Source organism: Vanessa tameamea, chromosome 21, assembly GCF_037043105.1.
Source record: "Vanessa tameamea isolate UH-Manoa-2023 chromosome 21, ilVanTame1 primary haplotype, whole genome shotgun sequence".
NCBI lineage: Eukaryota > Metazoa > Arthropoda > Insecta > Lepidoptera > Nymphalidae > Vanessa > Vanessa tameamea.
The window spans coordinates 7,013,437-7,028,761 of NC_087329.1; the positions used below are offsets into that span (position 1 = coordinate 7,013,437).

General features: G+C 31.0%; 1 protein-coding gene across 1 annotated transcript; it reads left to right on the forward strand.

Moving 5' to 3' along the window:
• The first annotated feature begins 3,992 nt into the window (after positions 1 to 3,992).
• Positions 3,993 to 13,127, forward strand: LOC113395622 (alpha-tocopherol transfer protein-like). Its single transcript, XM_026633261.2, has 6 exons — positions 3,993 to 4,189; positions 7,469 to 7,619; positions 9,672 to 9,786; positions 10,937 to 11,071; positions 11,517 to 11,730; positions 12,973 to 13,127. The coding sequence occupies exons 1-6, from the start codon at positions 4,027 to 4,029 to the stop codon at positions 13,119 to 13,121; spliced, it is 927 nt and encodes a 308-aa protein (XP_026489046.2). The 5' UTR covers positions 3,993 to 4,026; the 3' UTR covers positions 13,122 to 13,127.
• The last annotated feature ends 2,198 nt before the right edge of the window (positions 13,128 to 15,325 follow it).

Below are 15,325 nucleotides of genomic sequence, written 5' to 3' on the forward strand. Positions count from 1 at the left end.
TGAAACATCATTCCTGTTCCCTAACGGATGCTGGAGTCGGTATATTCTGAAAGTCACATTTATTATAGCTATTCTTATTAAAACTGCCTATAGATTAGTTTTTTACAGTTTGACATGTAATATTTAAAGGGTTATGAAATGTAAGCAGCACTATCTGTGCGTACACGCGTGTGTTTTGTTTGTGTGGTGTATATACGTCTCATGAATTTAATATAATTCATACTAGCAAAATCGTTACAGCCGTTCCAAAGATTAGATAAACAGACAGACAGACAAAAATTGTAAAAAAAATATTTTGGTATATGTAAATACATATTTTACTAAATAGTAAAAAGCGTTTATTTTAATATTACAAATAGACACTCCAATTTTATTATATGCATAAATAGTTGGGCTGGTAATGGGCCACCTGATGATAAGTGATTGCCTCTGTCCCCCGGCATTAGCACTAATATTATTAATATACAAGCGAATGCAAGTTGGTTGGTACATATGTAACAGAGTTTCATTGAAATAATTAGACACATGTAGATTATGTTTTCGACGGAAATCACGAGATGAATGGGTTCGAACTCAAAGTCATCCGTTAAGATGCATCTGTTCTAACTTCTGGTGGAATGAGCTCCACACCTATCAAGAGAAGAAGAATCTATTACGTTGCAGCATTTAATTTTTTTTCATCAATTGAAAATGTTGAATAAGATATCAATAAGTTTTAAGTATTGTACTTCAAAGATAATGTTCCACAAAATAAATACGAGTATACCGAAGAAAATGTAGCTTACGGCGTTTACATTGAAATTCATGAGATATCACCCGTAGAGCGCGACGCTGATCGAGCTCTTTTAAACGGAGAATCAATAAAATTGGTATACTGGATGGTATTTTAAAGATGCCGCGATGATTATTTCTATTATAAATAAAACTGCTGTATATGCTTTAGTCTATTCTTATAAAATCGTTTGCCCTGACTGAAAATCAACGCGTAATCAAAACAGAGTCTAAAAAGCAGAAAAACAACAGAAACATTCGCAACCGTTAAGTAAGGTTTTTGGAATTTTGAACTTTATAGGTGAAATGTAGGCTGATGCAACTTTGTATGAATTTTACTCGTATATACGTGGGACAAATTATTTTATAAGTATAGATTTGATTACTTAGATTAGATTAGATTAATGAGTAAGAATTGAGATAAAATATTTGTGATTGTAAATAAATATATATATATTTTACATGACAATAACTCCTATTCTATTATAGAAACATGTTATCTAGTTTAGGGTTCAGCACCCTTGTTTTCTTTAAATGTATGTAAAAAACACTTAAGATACATCATTATTTCCAAATAGCTGAATTTTTATAATTTCTTTCGTGTTCGACGGTGAAGGAGAACATTGTGAGACCCGTGCGTGGGCTGGATGCAGATCTTTCACATATCCAACTCACGTTGCAGCAGCATGCTAGAGAGCAGCACCTTCTCAATTTTTTTTCAGAAGGGGTCTAAAAGCAACATTGGGAAATGTACAGGCTATAATATTACTTTTCACTTTTACTTTATATGATTTAAACTCTCACTCCCACGTACAAATTACATCATTAAATACCTATTATAATAAATTTACTTAAATAAATGAAGCTTAATTGACATAAGAACTCCTAAAACTAATAAATATTTGAAGCAGAGTGAGGATTGAACCATTCAAGCGTAATAGTTGACTACTAATTTTACTATTTAACTTTTGTCCTTGTTGATAAAACTTCTAGGTCTTAGCCGTAAGTTGCATGTTCAAATAAGAGAAATCTCCTCTGAGCTACATGTGCTAATTTTCTGTGTACGATTCATCTTACGTTCGGCTTTGAACGCAAACAATGTTGGTGAAGCTGCATTTGTCGGATGAAATTCTGGCATATACGACGACGTTAGAAAACCCATCGCGCACATATTCACAGCTTCTAACTAATTCAAGGCAATGACTTGCGTTGCTTATTATATATATAAAAATAGATATTTATTTTTAATATAAACGGTATCCTTAAATTAAATTAAATAAGAAACATCAGTAAAATTATAGAAAAATCAATGAATAGTTACAGATTCTAGGGTAATTCTATCGCAACTGGATCGCTGCGTAAATGGAACTTCTTAACGATAGTAGAATTAAATTAATTATCGATGCGTTTTAGTATGAGTGAAGGTTATCCTTATAAGAGATATTGCTGAGATGACTAATGAAGAATAAAGACAACAGATTAAATTTGTTTTTTTATTGCACAATAAATAATTAATTAAAATAAGAGGCACGTCTTTTGTAAGTGAACAAAATTTTATAATCTGGTTAGTTTCCTTGAGAAAGTTATTGTGCTACTTTCATTTTAATAAATATAAAGGACCGTGCGTTTTATTACCAGTGGTTCATTTATTATTTTAGTAATTATATTTAGTTTTAAGTTAATGCTAAACTGCAATTACAAACATTTATAAAACGTTGTCAAACTTAGTAAAATTTTAGTCATAAATTGTTGTGTGACATTAAATTGAAAAGTAGCTCCGATGTCCAAAATGCATAGTGATTCTGTAATAAGTCACTTCGTACCTCACTTGTGAAATGTTGACAACCGACTTACAGTGATACGCCATTTTGATACGTGTATCCTATAAATGTTAAAATAATTGTAGTCGATGTCGCATATCACATTCTAACATTTCACGCTCGTGTTCTACGGTGAGTTTCGAGTTACGGAATAGTGATATTGATATAAAATCTGTACAACAAACATTAGAACGTGTTCATAAGTGTGGTGACGTTGAAAACATCTGACGAATCCAACATAATATGTTATTTTATGTTTAAATGTTAATTCATTTTCAATAATGTTTTAATATTTTTTTTTTTTTACAAATGATTCGAATTTATGAAACGGTAAAGTTAATTTTTCATACAGTACACATAAATAGAATTGTATATTTTTTGTCGATTATAAATAGATACTCAGTTTCTTACCTTTTTTACGAGATCAAATCTAAATTCTGAATCATTGTCATTTTCAAATTACATGTACCTAACTTCGTAAAATATATCAAAATTGTATTTTGGTTTAGTAATACGACCAATCAACTCGGCGAATTCATTCATTCGTAAATATGTACATCATCCGTTATCATTTTCGATATATAAATTTGTATTCAGACAATTCTTACGTTGTTATTGGGAGGGAGTTGATTGGATACGCATTTCAATACAATGGTTTGATTTCACAAAGAAAACAATTGTGCTTATATCAACAGGGCTTATATTCATATGTAAATATTAAATATATTTTTTTCATACAGAGAGAATTCTAATATTATGAAAAATGTGCTGTTTTATATGTTCAAATGTATATGTAAACAAAAATTGGCGTGAATATTTTCAAAGAATAATAATTTTATGTGCTTCTTTGTGAGTACTCACATCGTATCTAAATCGGTAAAGTTATGAAAAATCGGCTAACAGTGATGAAAGTCTGTAAATATTAATTATTATAATTATAATACCTGTTTTATATACTTCTACTTAGATATACTTCTAATCGTTTGATTGTTAAATCGGTTTAATTGATTACAGTTTTGATTTTATCGATTAAATATATAATAACCATTTAAACGATCTTTTTCAGCAAATACTTTTTATTTACGTTTATTATCTATCCGTCGACCAATTAATTCTTATACGTTATTAAAACATACATTAAATATGTTAATGTTAATATATTTTATTGTAAACATAATATACAGAAATCTAAGGACTAAAAATAAATAAATAATATTACACACTAATAAATGTTACGAAATAATAAAATGTTACTTTGAGGTTATATTTTTTAGCAGAAATTAAATCTCGATAGTTTCAATGAATCATTTTTAATTAAGCTGCGTATATTCTATCGCTACGCTTTCCCTGGACCACAAGCTTAGGTTCACGTTAAGTATAATAACGGCTTAGAAATATCAAATGAAGTTAGTCGGATACAAGTTATCAAGACGGTATGGAGTTATTACCAAAGGATTCTATATTTGAATTCAACCCGGATACAATAAAATATTTAAGAAAACAATGTGATTTAGATACACCGGGAAGGATTGAGGAAGCTGTCCAACTATTGCATGACTGGATTGGAAAACAACCTCATTTTATGAAAAAAGATTTCGGTAAGCTCAATTTTGATTTTAATAAATAAATGCTTTTTAATATATCAGGTGATTTCTTACAAAGTTACTTAATATTCATTGTCTGCTATAGTCTAATATTGAAATAGTATATGCAATTTATACATTTTAGGTATTTAAATTTTAATTATATCATCAGTAGAACTATTAACGAAAATTTGTTGTATTTTGATTGATAATTTATACTACTGTTGATTGTGCGGTTGTTGAGTGTTAAATACACACATTCATACAGACATTGTAAATAAAATTAAAATTTATTAAATGCTTACTTGGTGATAGGACTTTTCCATAACGGTAGGTAACCTTCAGATAATCTACCGCCAATCAGCAACAGTTAGTGTTATTGTGTTCCTGTTAAAAGGGTAAGTCAGTGTAACTTCAAGGGACGTAATATCTTAGCTCCCAAGGTTGGTAGAGTCGATGGTGTCCATGGTAGTAACCATAAACAAACATTTATTTATTTATAACATAAATGAATATTTAATATTCTTGCCAAACATGTTTGTTTTATATGTCGTAATTACAATTAAACATTAATTATTTCCATTGAATATCAATTCTTCTCATCGTCAAACAATAATAAAAGTTAATGATTAAAGTATGAAGTTGCTTAAAACATTCAATATTTTAATAGAGACTGTATTACTAATCACCTACCAAAAATGTATTCAAGGTCAAGAATGATAAGGTCATGTGTTAAAAAAAACCATATCTCGTTTGTTACTCACTGTTTGTTACTTTACTGAGTTTTAAATTTATTAGAATATTTTTGTAGAGCATCGAACTCTTTATAGTTATTAATAGATAGATAGATTGGCAAATAGGAACCTGTTGGTAAGGGATCAACGATTGCCCAACCACCTCTCCAGTATCAACATCATAAAAAAACATACCGAACCGTTTAATGTACATACTCGTATTTATCAATTTATTTTAATCGAATAACACATGAAAATTTATATAAAATTTAACTGTAAACATGAATAATTTTTATTATATAAATAAAATTAGTGTTTTTAAAAAATATCGATGAATAATAATACGATCATCGCAATCATAACAATGTTATCTCTAGTAAATTAATTGCATGGGATCATATTTTTTTATGATATTTACTTAATTATATTCTTAAACGTCACGAAGCATATAAAGTACCTATTTACGTTCGTGTCTCTTGTAAGAATTAATAGAGGATTTTTGGCGTTTTTTTCGTTTTAGGAGGTTGTATGATGTGTTTGTCGGAATTGTGTCGATGAGATAGAGCATAGAGAATCGTATTTTTTTTGTATTATGATATATTATGTCCGGCTTCGCGGTTGATGTTGAGATTGAAAATTTTCATTCTACTAAAAAGATCCTTACGGACTTATAATTTGGGAGCCGAAGGTTCGTTGGGAGATGTTTTAATAAAATTGTTAGTATGACAGTAGCGTCACATATTTCGTTTAATTTTAGTTTTGTAACAATATTCATTATTTATTAGAAATAAAATTGAACAAATTTTATCAAACCTTCGCCTTCATAAAATAAATAATTCGTTTTTAGTGCGAGGTATACGAACTTTTTATTCCATAATATATACATCAGTTAGGAAGCATTCCACTTTTTATTCAAATAAACTTATGAGTAAAACCTATTTCGTATTACTCTATAACAGATATGACAAAATATTCATATACTCTATTCCAACCATAAGAGGGAAAAAGCCAAATAAACAACATTTGACGGCAAATTGACGCGATATCATTGGTCGGGGGCGTCAACGAAACTATTATCGAAATTTTGTAAGTAAAATTAAAGTACAAATAAGTAGTTAAGTGTAATAGTGTTGTATTATAAATAAAGATATATTAATCATAAACTCTTAGTAGTGCACAATATAGCTGAGTTATTAGCAAATAGCATGAAATACGTAAATCTATGGTTTGTTTATCTTTTTTCCTACTTGCATTGGAATAGAGTATATATTAATTGATTGTTGGATCTCGTGTACAAGTCATCTTATTGAACGTAATTTATTTATTTTTGAAAGAGTATTTTTATTGAATTTCATGATAGTTCTTTAAGGCTTTACGATTGAGAAGTCTATTTGAAATATTAATATTTTATAAATCGAATATCGATATTTATTATTCGCGGGCACAAACAGTGGGTACGTTCGTGAGTGACTTTTTGTTTCGTGTGCAGGTATTGATGTTCATAAATCATCTCATGATCGAATGTAAACGTCACGAGAAAACATACGTATAACATTGACCTCTGTGACCTTTTGTTTCATGCGGATCTACATGTACTCTCTGCAAATGAAAGACGTATTGAAATAATAACTAAAGTTCCAAATGTTCTCCTTAAGACATCAGTCTTACAGTAACAGTAAAAAAAATAAACTAAAATTTTTTAAATAATTTACAACAAGATTTGATTTCCACAAAGAAATCTTATTATAAAACTTGTATTATTTATATAGATAGCTTAGAATTTATTTATATAGATAGAGTGTGTTACTACAAAAGAACTAAAGCAAAGCCAACTTTATTAGCTTAGTGTGTGTGATACCTACTCTTGATACTTGTTAAACGTCGTACTACTTTATCAGTGTGGGTACCAACTGTTTTACCCTGTACAAGATAGCTTGATATTTTTGACAGATGTAAATTTATCTGATCGATATAACTTTGCAATGACGAACATATTATTTTCTTAATTTAATGATTTTGAAAATTGTAAAAATATTAAATAAAATACATACAATACAAAAGTTCCTAAAGGTTCGAGCGTTATCCGAAAATTTTAAGACTTTTTCTATTATATATTATTGCTTCAAAGTAATATTTAAATAGAAACACTGAAAATAATAGACGCTTGTACAATGTTACATCGGTCGGACGGTAGGGACGCGAATAACAGGCAGTAACTGTTACAAATATCGATTACCAAAATCCTTATCCTTATATAAGATCATTGTTAAGTTATTGTTACGAACTGGGGTCCTTTTGGTTGGGGTCTCTTTAGCTGGTATAACTCTTTTTAGAAAAATAAGGTAAAAAAAAATTGAATTCTAATTTGAATTTCGCATTCCATCGTTCCATCGACTGTTATATATGTTATATTTTCTGTTTCTCATCACTAGTCCGTCTGTTAAAAAGATCAAGCTAACTTGAACAGGTTATAGGCACGTTTTTTTGCGAAGCGCTCACAGCTTTGATAGTTCATTAATAGTCACAGGATGTTTGTTAATGGAAAATTTATCTTTTACAGCTAGAGACTATTTGGAGAGGACAATTATCATATGTAAAGGTTCAGTGGAAAGAGCTAAAATTAAAATAGAAAGATTATGCACATTTAGGACATTGTATCCGCATCTCTTTGTGACAGGCGATGTTAAGAATTTAAAATCTCTAACAGATTTGTGAGTATACAATCTATATCTTTATTTATAATAAAATTGGAGTGTCTGTTTGTAATATTAAAATAACCGCTTTTTACTAAATGTAAAAAATACATATACCAATTTTTTTTTACATTTTTTGTATGTCTGTCTGTCTGTTTATCTAATCTTTGGAACGGCTGGACCGATTTTGACGGGAGTTTCATTGGTAGATAGCTGATGTAATAAGGAGTAAGTGAGGTTACATTTATTTTATATTTTATTTTATTTTATATTGGAATTATATATAAAATAATAATAAAGTCACACTGCAATGTCCAAATACCACCACTCCGGCATCACGGCTGCCTCCCACCAACAACTTAATATCACAAATGTTGCCTAATACAGAATTAATAAGTTATAGTAAAATCTTCGAGCTGAACAATAATATTTTTGTTAAATTCAAGCGCGCACGAAGTCGCGGGCCCGGTTAGTTCTTTAATAAATACCCAACCAAACCTTCATATGAGCAAAGCAGGTTCCATCGAATAATCTTAACTATCAGTATAAATGCGAAATTCTTCATTTCTTTTCACGTCGTAACTACTCAGTAGATCGTCATGAAATATTGCCTATACGTTGTCCAGGGTGCAGAAAAGGAGGGGGGGTCAATAAATATCCCCCTCTCTCATACGTAGGCGAAGTGATCGGAAACTAGCTAACGGCTTTGTTTATAAATGCGGTTTTGGCACATACACATTTCTCTCTTTGTGTCATCATTACTATATACAGGGTTATTGGTAATTCGACGTATTCCCGTTAGGAGGTGATAGGGGTGATTATTTGCAATAATTTTAACCTCCATGCATTTTAATGCATGATGCAAAAGTGAGCCATTTTTGAGTTATCACGTTTTTTTAGATTTTTTGTAATTATTATTAATAGAGGTATTATAATATGTATTTATATTTGGCTCATCCTGATTACTTACTCATAATACTTATGATCAATATTGTCTGCTAAAAATATTTAAGCCATGGGGCCCTGGTACATAAATTATTATAAAAGATTATTATAAAAGTATATATGTATTAAACTTTTATTTTATATCCAGCGTGAATAAACTATATTAGTTTTAATTAACATTATTAGCCCTACTCTCAGACGTTATATAGCGTAGAGTTCACATCCCAACACATCGTTTTCTCTCTTTCTATCATAAGAAATTTTACATTCGAGTGAAGGATATAGAGTACTGTATAAAGATTATCGGTAATGGTACAGTTACTTAATTGTTAATGTTAAATGTTTAAACACAGTTACGTTTCTAGAGTTACTGTTAATAAACTTCAAACCTCACAAATGTTAACTACGTAGTACTAATACTGTTTTATTTATCTCATTAATTTGACGTGTTCATTTTACAGTACTGTATTGTTCTGAAAACGATTTTGGTATAATATAATTAGCTTTGCGCTGAGTGTTAAGCCGAGATGGCCCAGTGGTTAGAACACGTGCATCTTAACCGATGATTTCGAGTTCAAACCCAGGCAAGCATCACTGAATTTTCATGTGCTTAATTTGTGTTTATAATTCATCTCGTGCTCGGCGGTGAAGGAAAACATCGTGAGTAAACCTGCATGTGTCTAATTTCAACGAAATTCTGCCACATGTGTATTCCACCATTCACGCATTGGAGCAGCGTGGTGGAATATGCTCCATACCTTCTCCTCAAATGGAGAGGAGGCCTTAGCCCAGCAGTGGGAAATTTACAGGCTGCTTATGTTGCGCTGAGTTGTCATAGAGATTAGAACACGTGAATCTTAAGCGAAGATGGCTGGTTCGAGCTCGGGTAAACATCACTGAGTTTTCACTTTTCATTTAACTCATTTCTCAACGTACATATAAAAACATCGAGCGTAACGTAATTCGGCCACATAAATCCACCAAGCTGAATTGCAGCATCTTGGTTCCAACTCTTCTCCTGGAGAGAAGACAGTATGAAGCCTTAGGCTGGTAATTGGATATTTATACGCTTTGTTTTCTTATAATTATGTTTCTAATCATACTTTATATGTAAATATATTTTAGACACAGCGCGTTTCTTCCGAAACTGACAGAGGACCATTATAGAGTCTACATGTTTAGAAACCAAGCGAAAGTTCTCGAAAATGGGTTTAATGAGTTTTACCGCTACTTTTTTAAGGTATTTTTTTTTGTATATTTTTCTAATTTATTAATAAATCAACATAGCATATAATTACAATCATTTTTGTGAAGTAACACTACCAAATCACTAACTATGTGCTAGAGGATCTCGCTCTTACATATCAAATACCTGAAACTCTTAATAAACTTGACAAAGGAAAATAGTAAATATAAAATATATGAATAATATTTGTGTGTATTTATTTCTGTGTTTGATTTGATGTAAAGTAGAATGGTTTTGGTTATTAATACAAAGTTATTATACGCAGTTTTAAAGTTCTTGCTAAAATTTGGTGGGTAGGGCTCTATCTCGTTTGGGTAGTATCACCATGTCATCAGATATTCTACCGCTAAACCACAAAACTTTGTACATTTATGTTTCGGTTTGAAGGGTGACTGAATCAGCGCATCTACAGGTACAAGGGACATACAATTTTAGTTCCCAAGATTATATTCCCCTATTATACATATATAAGGTTTATATTCTTCAAATGTCCTCAAGTGTCCTCTTCGCTAGTCTGCCTACTGATTGTATAATTAAGTAAATGCAATCGTTGGACCTTAACATAATTTTAAACCGATTACTCGTGTGATAATTTATTTGTGATTATTAATGCAGTTAACTCCATATTTAATTGACCCTGATATTAGCGTGCACTTAGAAACATTAACTGGTTTTTAATTATAAAACCTCAATCCTTGATAGTCAGATGATAAATTATTGGTTAACCCTTGCGCGCTAATAATAATAATAACTTTGTACTAAGAACGTTCTTTCGAAACATCACTGTACACTTTCAACTAAATACTATCCAAATTTAAATATAAATAACCTAACTGAAGATCATGGTTCAAATCAAATCTATCAGCACAACATTTTGTCAGGTCATCGTAACGATACCTCAATGCAGACGCAGATCCACTCAATCAATGAAATGAATCAAATCGACTTAAATAAAGACAATTTAAGCATATGAAATTTTTGTGGTGTTTAATTCGCGTGTGCCTTTTATATGCCATCTGAACTATCTACGAGTATTATTGTTTTGTTCACAAATAATCAAGTGAAGTTACCTCCAACGGTATTTTTGTGTCGTTTTCTGCATATAATTATGTTTAATTAACATGTCTATGAAAAAATATTTCAGCAATGTGAATATTTACAAGCTCACGATTACTGCAATGGAGTGGTGGTCTGTCTTGATTATCATGACGCTGCTATAATGGAAACTATAAAAGCAATGAATCTTGTTGATCTGCGACAAACCTTGGTAGTAATGAAGGTACTTTAAAACAAATATACAATTCCGAAAATAGCAAAATATATAGTGATGATTAAGGTCATTTGACGTTGAAGAATAGCAAATTGGGCAAGGAAGGTGCAAGCACAGGTGCACCATTCCCTCAATTTTATAATCCGACGGGAGTGGAAGGAGTTTAGGTCCCGAGGAGACAGGTCAGTAGTCCCGTGTGTACACAGACACAGACAGAAAAACTCAATAACTTTACTCGGGCTTGAACTCAGGAGCTCGAGATCTATCGTTTAATAAGGTAGCCACTAGACCATCGATACAGTCAGTCAACAAAAAAACTCTCTTAATAAATAATTTAAATAAATTAATAAATGGTTTTATTGCTGAAACAATAATATATTCAATGTGAAGATTCTTTTTGTGAGCTGTTAAGGATTTTTTGGCGATTAAATTGTTTTAAACATTTTTTTTTTAGGAAGGATATGGCATGAGAATCAAAGGATTGCACTTTCTGTCTGAAACGAAAGCGCTAAATATTGTCTTATCTTTATTTAAACAAGTATTCAGCGCAAAGGTCTTTGAACGAATAGTAGTACATAAGAGTCTTGATACGTTATATGATTTTGTGCCTAAAGATATTTTACCAGAGGAATATGGCGGCAAAGAGAAACCTCTATTCGAACTTCACCGTAAGTCCGTTGTAATTATTTATATAAGATTATTTTTAAAGAATTGTTAACTATAAATTATGTTCAATTAAAATATTGAGCCGAAGCGCAGTGATTAAAACGCCTGAGTCTTAACCGTTAATTGTAGGTTTTAAACCAAGGAAAACACCACGGAATTTGAATGTGGTTAATTTGTGTTTATAATTTATCACGTGCTCGGCGATGAAGGAAAACATATTGGGGAAACCTACATTTGTCTAATTTCAATAAAATTATGACATATGTGAATCGACCAACTCGCATGAGAGCAGCGCGTCGAAAAAGCCCAACAGTGGGACAATAACAGGCTGTTACTTTATGAATATATTAAAAAATATTACAAATACTACAAGTTTTTAGAGTAGAGTAATGTACAAAATATTTTATACAATCGCCATATTACATTTAAGTCTAGATAGTAGGGCTTGGTGCCCGCCTGTGTATTACCCACTCGTGATATATTCCAAGCTGCAATTTGCTTAGTATTGCTTGGGTCTTGATTTGAAGGGTGAGTATATTAGGAGGGTATTTTCAGTGTAACAACAGCTAAATGGGACATAACATCTTAGTTGCAAAAGATGTAAGGAAAGGTTATTATTTCTTACATCGACAATGTTTATGGGCGGTGGTGACCACTTACCATCAGGTACCACCTGATGGTAATTGGTCACCACCTGATGGTATGTGGTCACCACCACCATACATAGGAAGGAAGGACGCATTTACCGGTCCTACCTATTACATAAAAAAATATTAATAAATATTTAACATTAACGTAACATTATACATAAGTAAATATTTCCACACAATATATAAACATTATTTTCTTGTCTTCGCCTTTGAAACAGTATTATGATTTTTTCTATTAAATTAAATTTACTTGGTACGGTTTTGTGCAGAATTTTCTGGGCTGTTACTACCCATTTTACATACCCACGTTACATTAATTTCTTATTCTACCGCCGACCAGCAATACTTAGTACTGTTGTATTTCGGCTTGAACGAAGATTGAGTCGCTGTAAGTGAGTAACATTATATCTTAGTGACCACGGTTGACATTGTAAGGAATAGTTAACATGTCCTACAATACCAATGCCTGTGGGCGTTGGTGACCACCACTGGTTGGTCCATTTTCTGCCTTACCTGCCAACTTTATAAATACATATAAAAACTTCATCTTATTACTGTATAATAAAAATAAAAAATACATTTTTCGGATTTCAGAAAAATATCTAAATATACTGAGTTCCAAGGATTTCACTGATTACACAAATGAAATGAATAAGGCGAGAACCGACGAGAACTTGAGACAAGGAGACAATGACTACTGTTTGGGGGTCACGGGAACTTTTAGAAAATTAAACGTTGATTAAAAATAATCAATTGAAATTATATTTCTACACATCATGCAGGAGGAGCAGGAGAATGCTGTCCTCATCCCAATTTTTTTTGGGGTCGGCGCAGCATGTCTTGCTTATAATCCAACCATCGTTTCTTTGGTCATCCCCTTCCTCTATACCCATCCACGTCTAAGCTGAAGACCTTCCTCACAACATGGTCCTCATTCCTCCGCATAACATGCCCTATTTCATGCCAATTATATTTCTACACGCGATAAGAATCATATTTTATTTTTAAGAGGACTACAAGAGCTAAGTGCCCTTGAGAATCGCACGCACACACTTACAAAATCGACAAAAACGGCAAGCCCGTGAACTAAGGGTTAAGCGAGGTGACGAGGTTACGCCCAAATATTCTAATAGATGGCGCCAAACCGAGCGAAGTAAGATCAATCATAAATCTCATAAAAAATAGATAGGACAATAGAATTGTTTTTATTCTTTCGATGTTAGTTAACAAATGATTATAAAATAAAACTGATTCAATTAAACTTACAATATTTTTATTTATATTTTGTATACAATAAAATAGACAGTTAGTTTTAACTTTTTTTTCTTTTATTTATATTATTATACCTACCACAAATAGTTCTTATACTAAATATTAAAAAATACCAATTTTTAACATTTTATAAAAGTTTGATAATCTATTTATATAATAAAATCGTAAGTGTTCGAAATCTGTAGTGTAGTAATCGTTGGGTAACATATAGCGTAGTGTTTGTTCGTTTTATTAATATCGGTTCACAAAGGAAAAATATATATTCAATTTAAAAAAAAAACGTCTAAATATTTACTAGAAAAAAATGTCGTCAAGTCGATTTGGTTGAATCATTAGTTAACTGGGTTAATCATACTAGGTTTAATTATAAATCTCATAAAAATAGATAGGATATTAGAATTATTTGTATTGCTTTTGACTGTTATTCGAAAATGATTAAAAAATAAAACTGATTTAATTAAACTTAAATATTTTTATTTATATTTGGTACTACAAAAAAAAAAACATTTAGTATTAATTTTTTTATTAAAATCTTTTATATAATTTCACTTGTATGTACATATGTCCTGGAATCTTGCAATCAATATTACACCCACTTCCACTGAAGCTGAGCTCCATGCTGAAAGTTGGCACACATATTTAGTCTCGATGACAATGCACGATTCATGAATTGCTGCCATATTCAATCCAATATGGCGGACGTTACAAAAATATTTAAAATTTTTGAATTACGTACAAATGACACTTCTAAATATTCTAGTTCTCTGGTACACATCCATTACATTTTTTTTTGTTACGACTTTACATTTTTTTTATTATTATTAAAATTACGCTGCGAATTATGACGCTGCGAAGTTCGTTGCGAAAGAGAGCTATATACATATATAGCTATACTCTTTTCTTCTAGTTGTATCAACCAGGTTGATTGATTGTTATATAGTCGAGAAAATTTAATGCAAATTATTTTATAGTTGACTATCAAATTCCTACTACGATGAAGTATAACTTTTAACGCGCGCACAAAAGTATACGCAACTTCTTTATAATCAATTAATTTGGATTTTTCTGTCGCTATTGTACTTAAATGGAAATTTGGTTCTTTTATTAATATGTCTTTTTAGTTAGACAATTTTATGTTTGATTTTTTTATTCCCAGCTTTACACTCGTCTGTTTGGCGTATTCCTTGTGTGCGTGTTTGTGTGTGTGTGTGTGTGTGTGTCTATGTGTAAATTTAGGGTTGCCATGATAACGCTTAACGTGATAAAATAACATGCAAAATAAAAGAACAAAACTTCAAAAGTAAGATGAAGTTACCCCTTACTTTTGAAGTTCGTTAAAATATTTTATTATACCTTCACGATACGTCGAAGCATTTCCCAGCATTTGAATTGTTATTCAATTTAAAACTGTTTAATCGTATATTTAAATAAAACAATAGAATTTGGAACACAATGAAAACCGACATTAGTTTTAACTTCCTCCCAATTTCCACATCTGTGATTATTATTATGTCTATGTAGTTTCTTATCACGTATATTTTCAGGGCGTTATCGTCCTAATATTGTCGTTGGTATCATTCCACCCGCTTTTATGGCCTCTCAGGGTGATATAGCAGACATCATCACATTCCTTGTAATTTATGACCGTGGAAAAAAAAATTACGAATAATATACC

Bases quoted from the DNA above. Each gene is read 5' to 3' on its own strand.
- LOC113395622 (XM_026633261.2), top strand. From the start codon at position 4,027: ATGGAGTTATTACCAAAGGATTCTATATTTGAATTCAACCCGGATACA. The intron at 7,620-9,671 runs GTGAGTATACAA...AATATATTTTAG, and splicing joins TTAAAATCTCTAACAGATTT to ACACAGCGCGTTTCTTCCGA. The intron at 9,787-10,936 runs GTATTTTTTTTT...AAAATATTTCAG, and splicing joins TTTACCGCTACTTTTTTAAG to CAATGTGAATATTTACAAGC.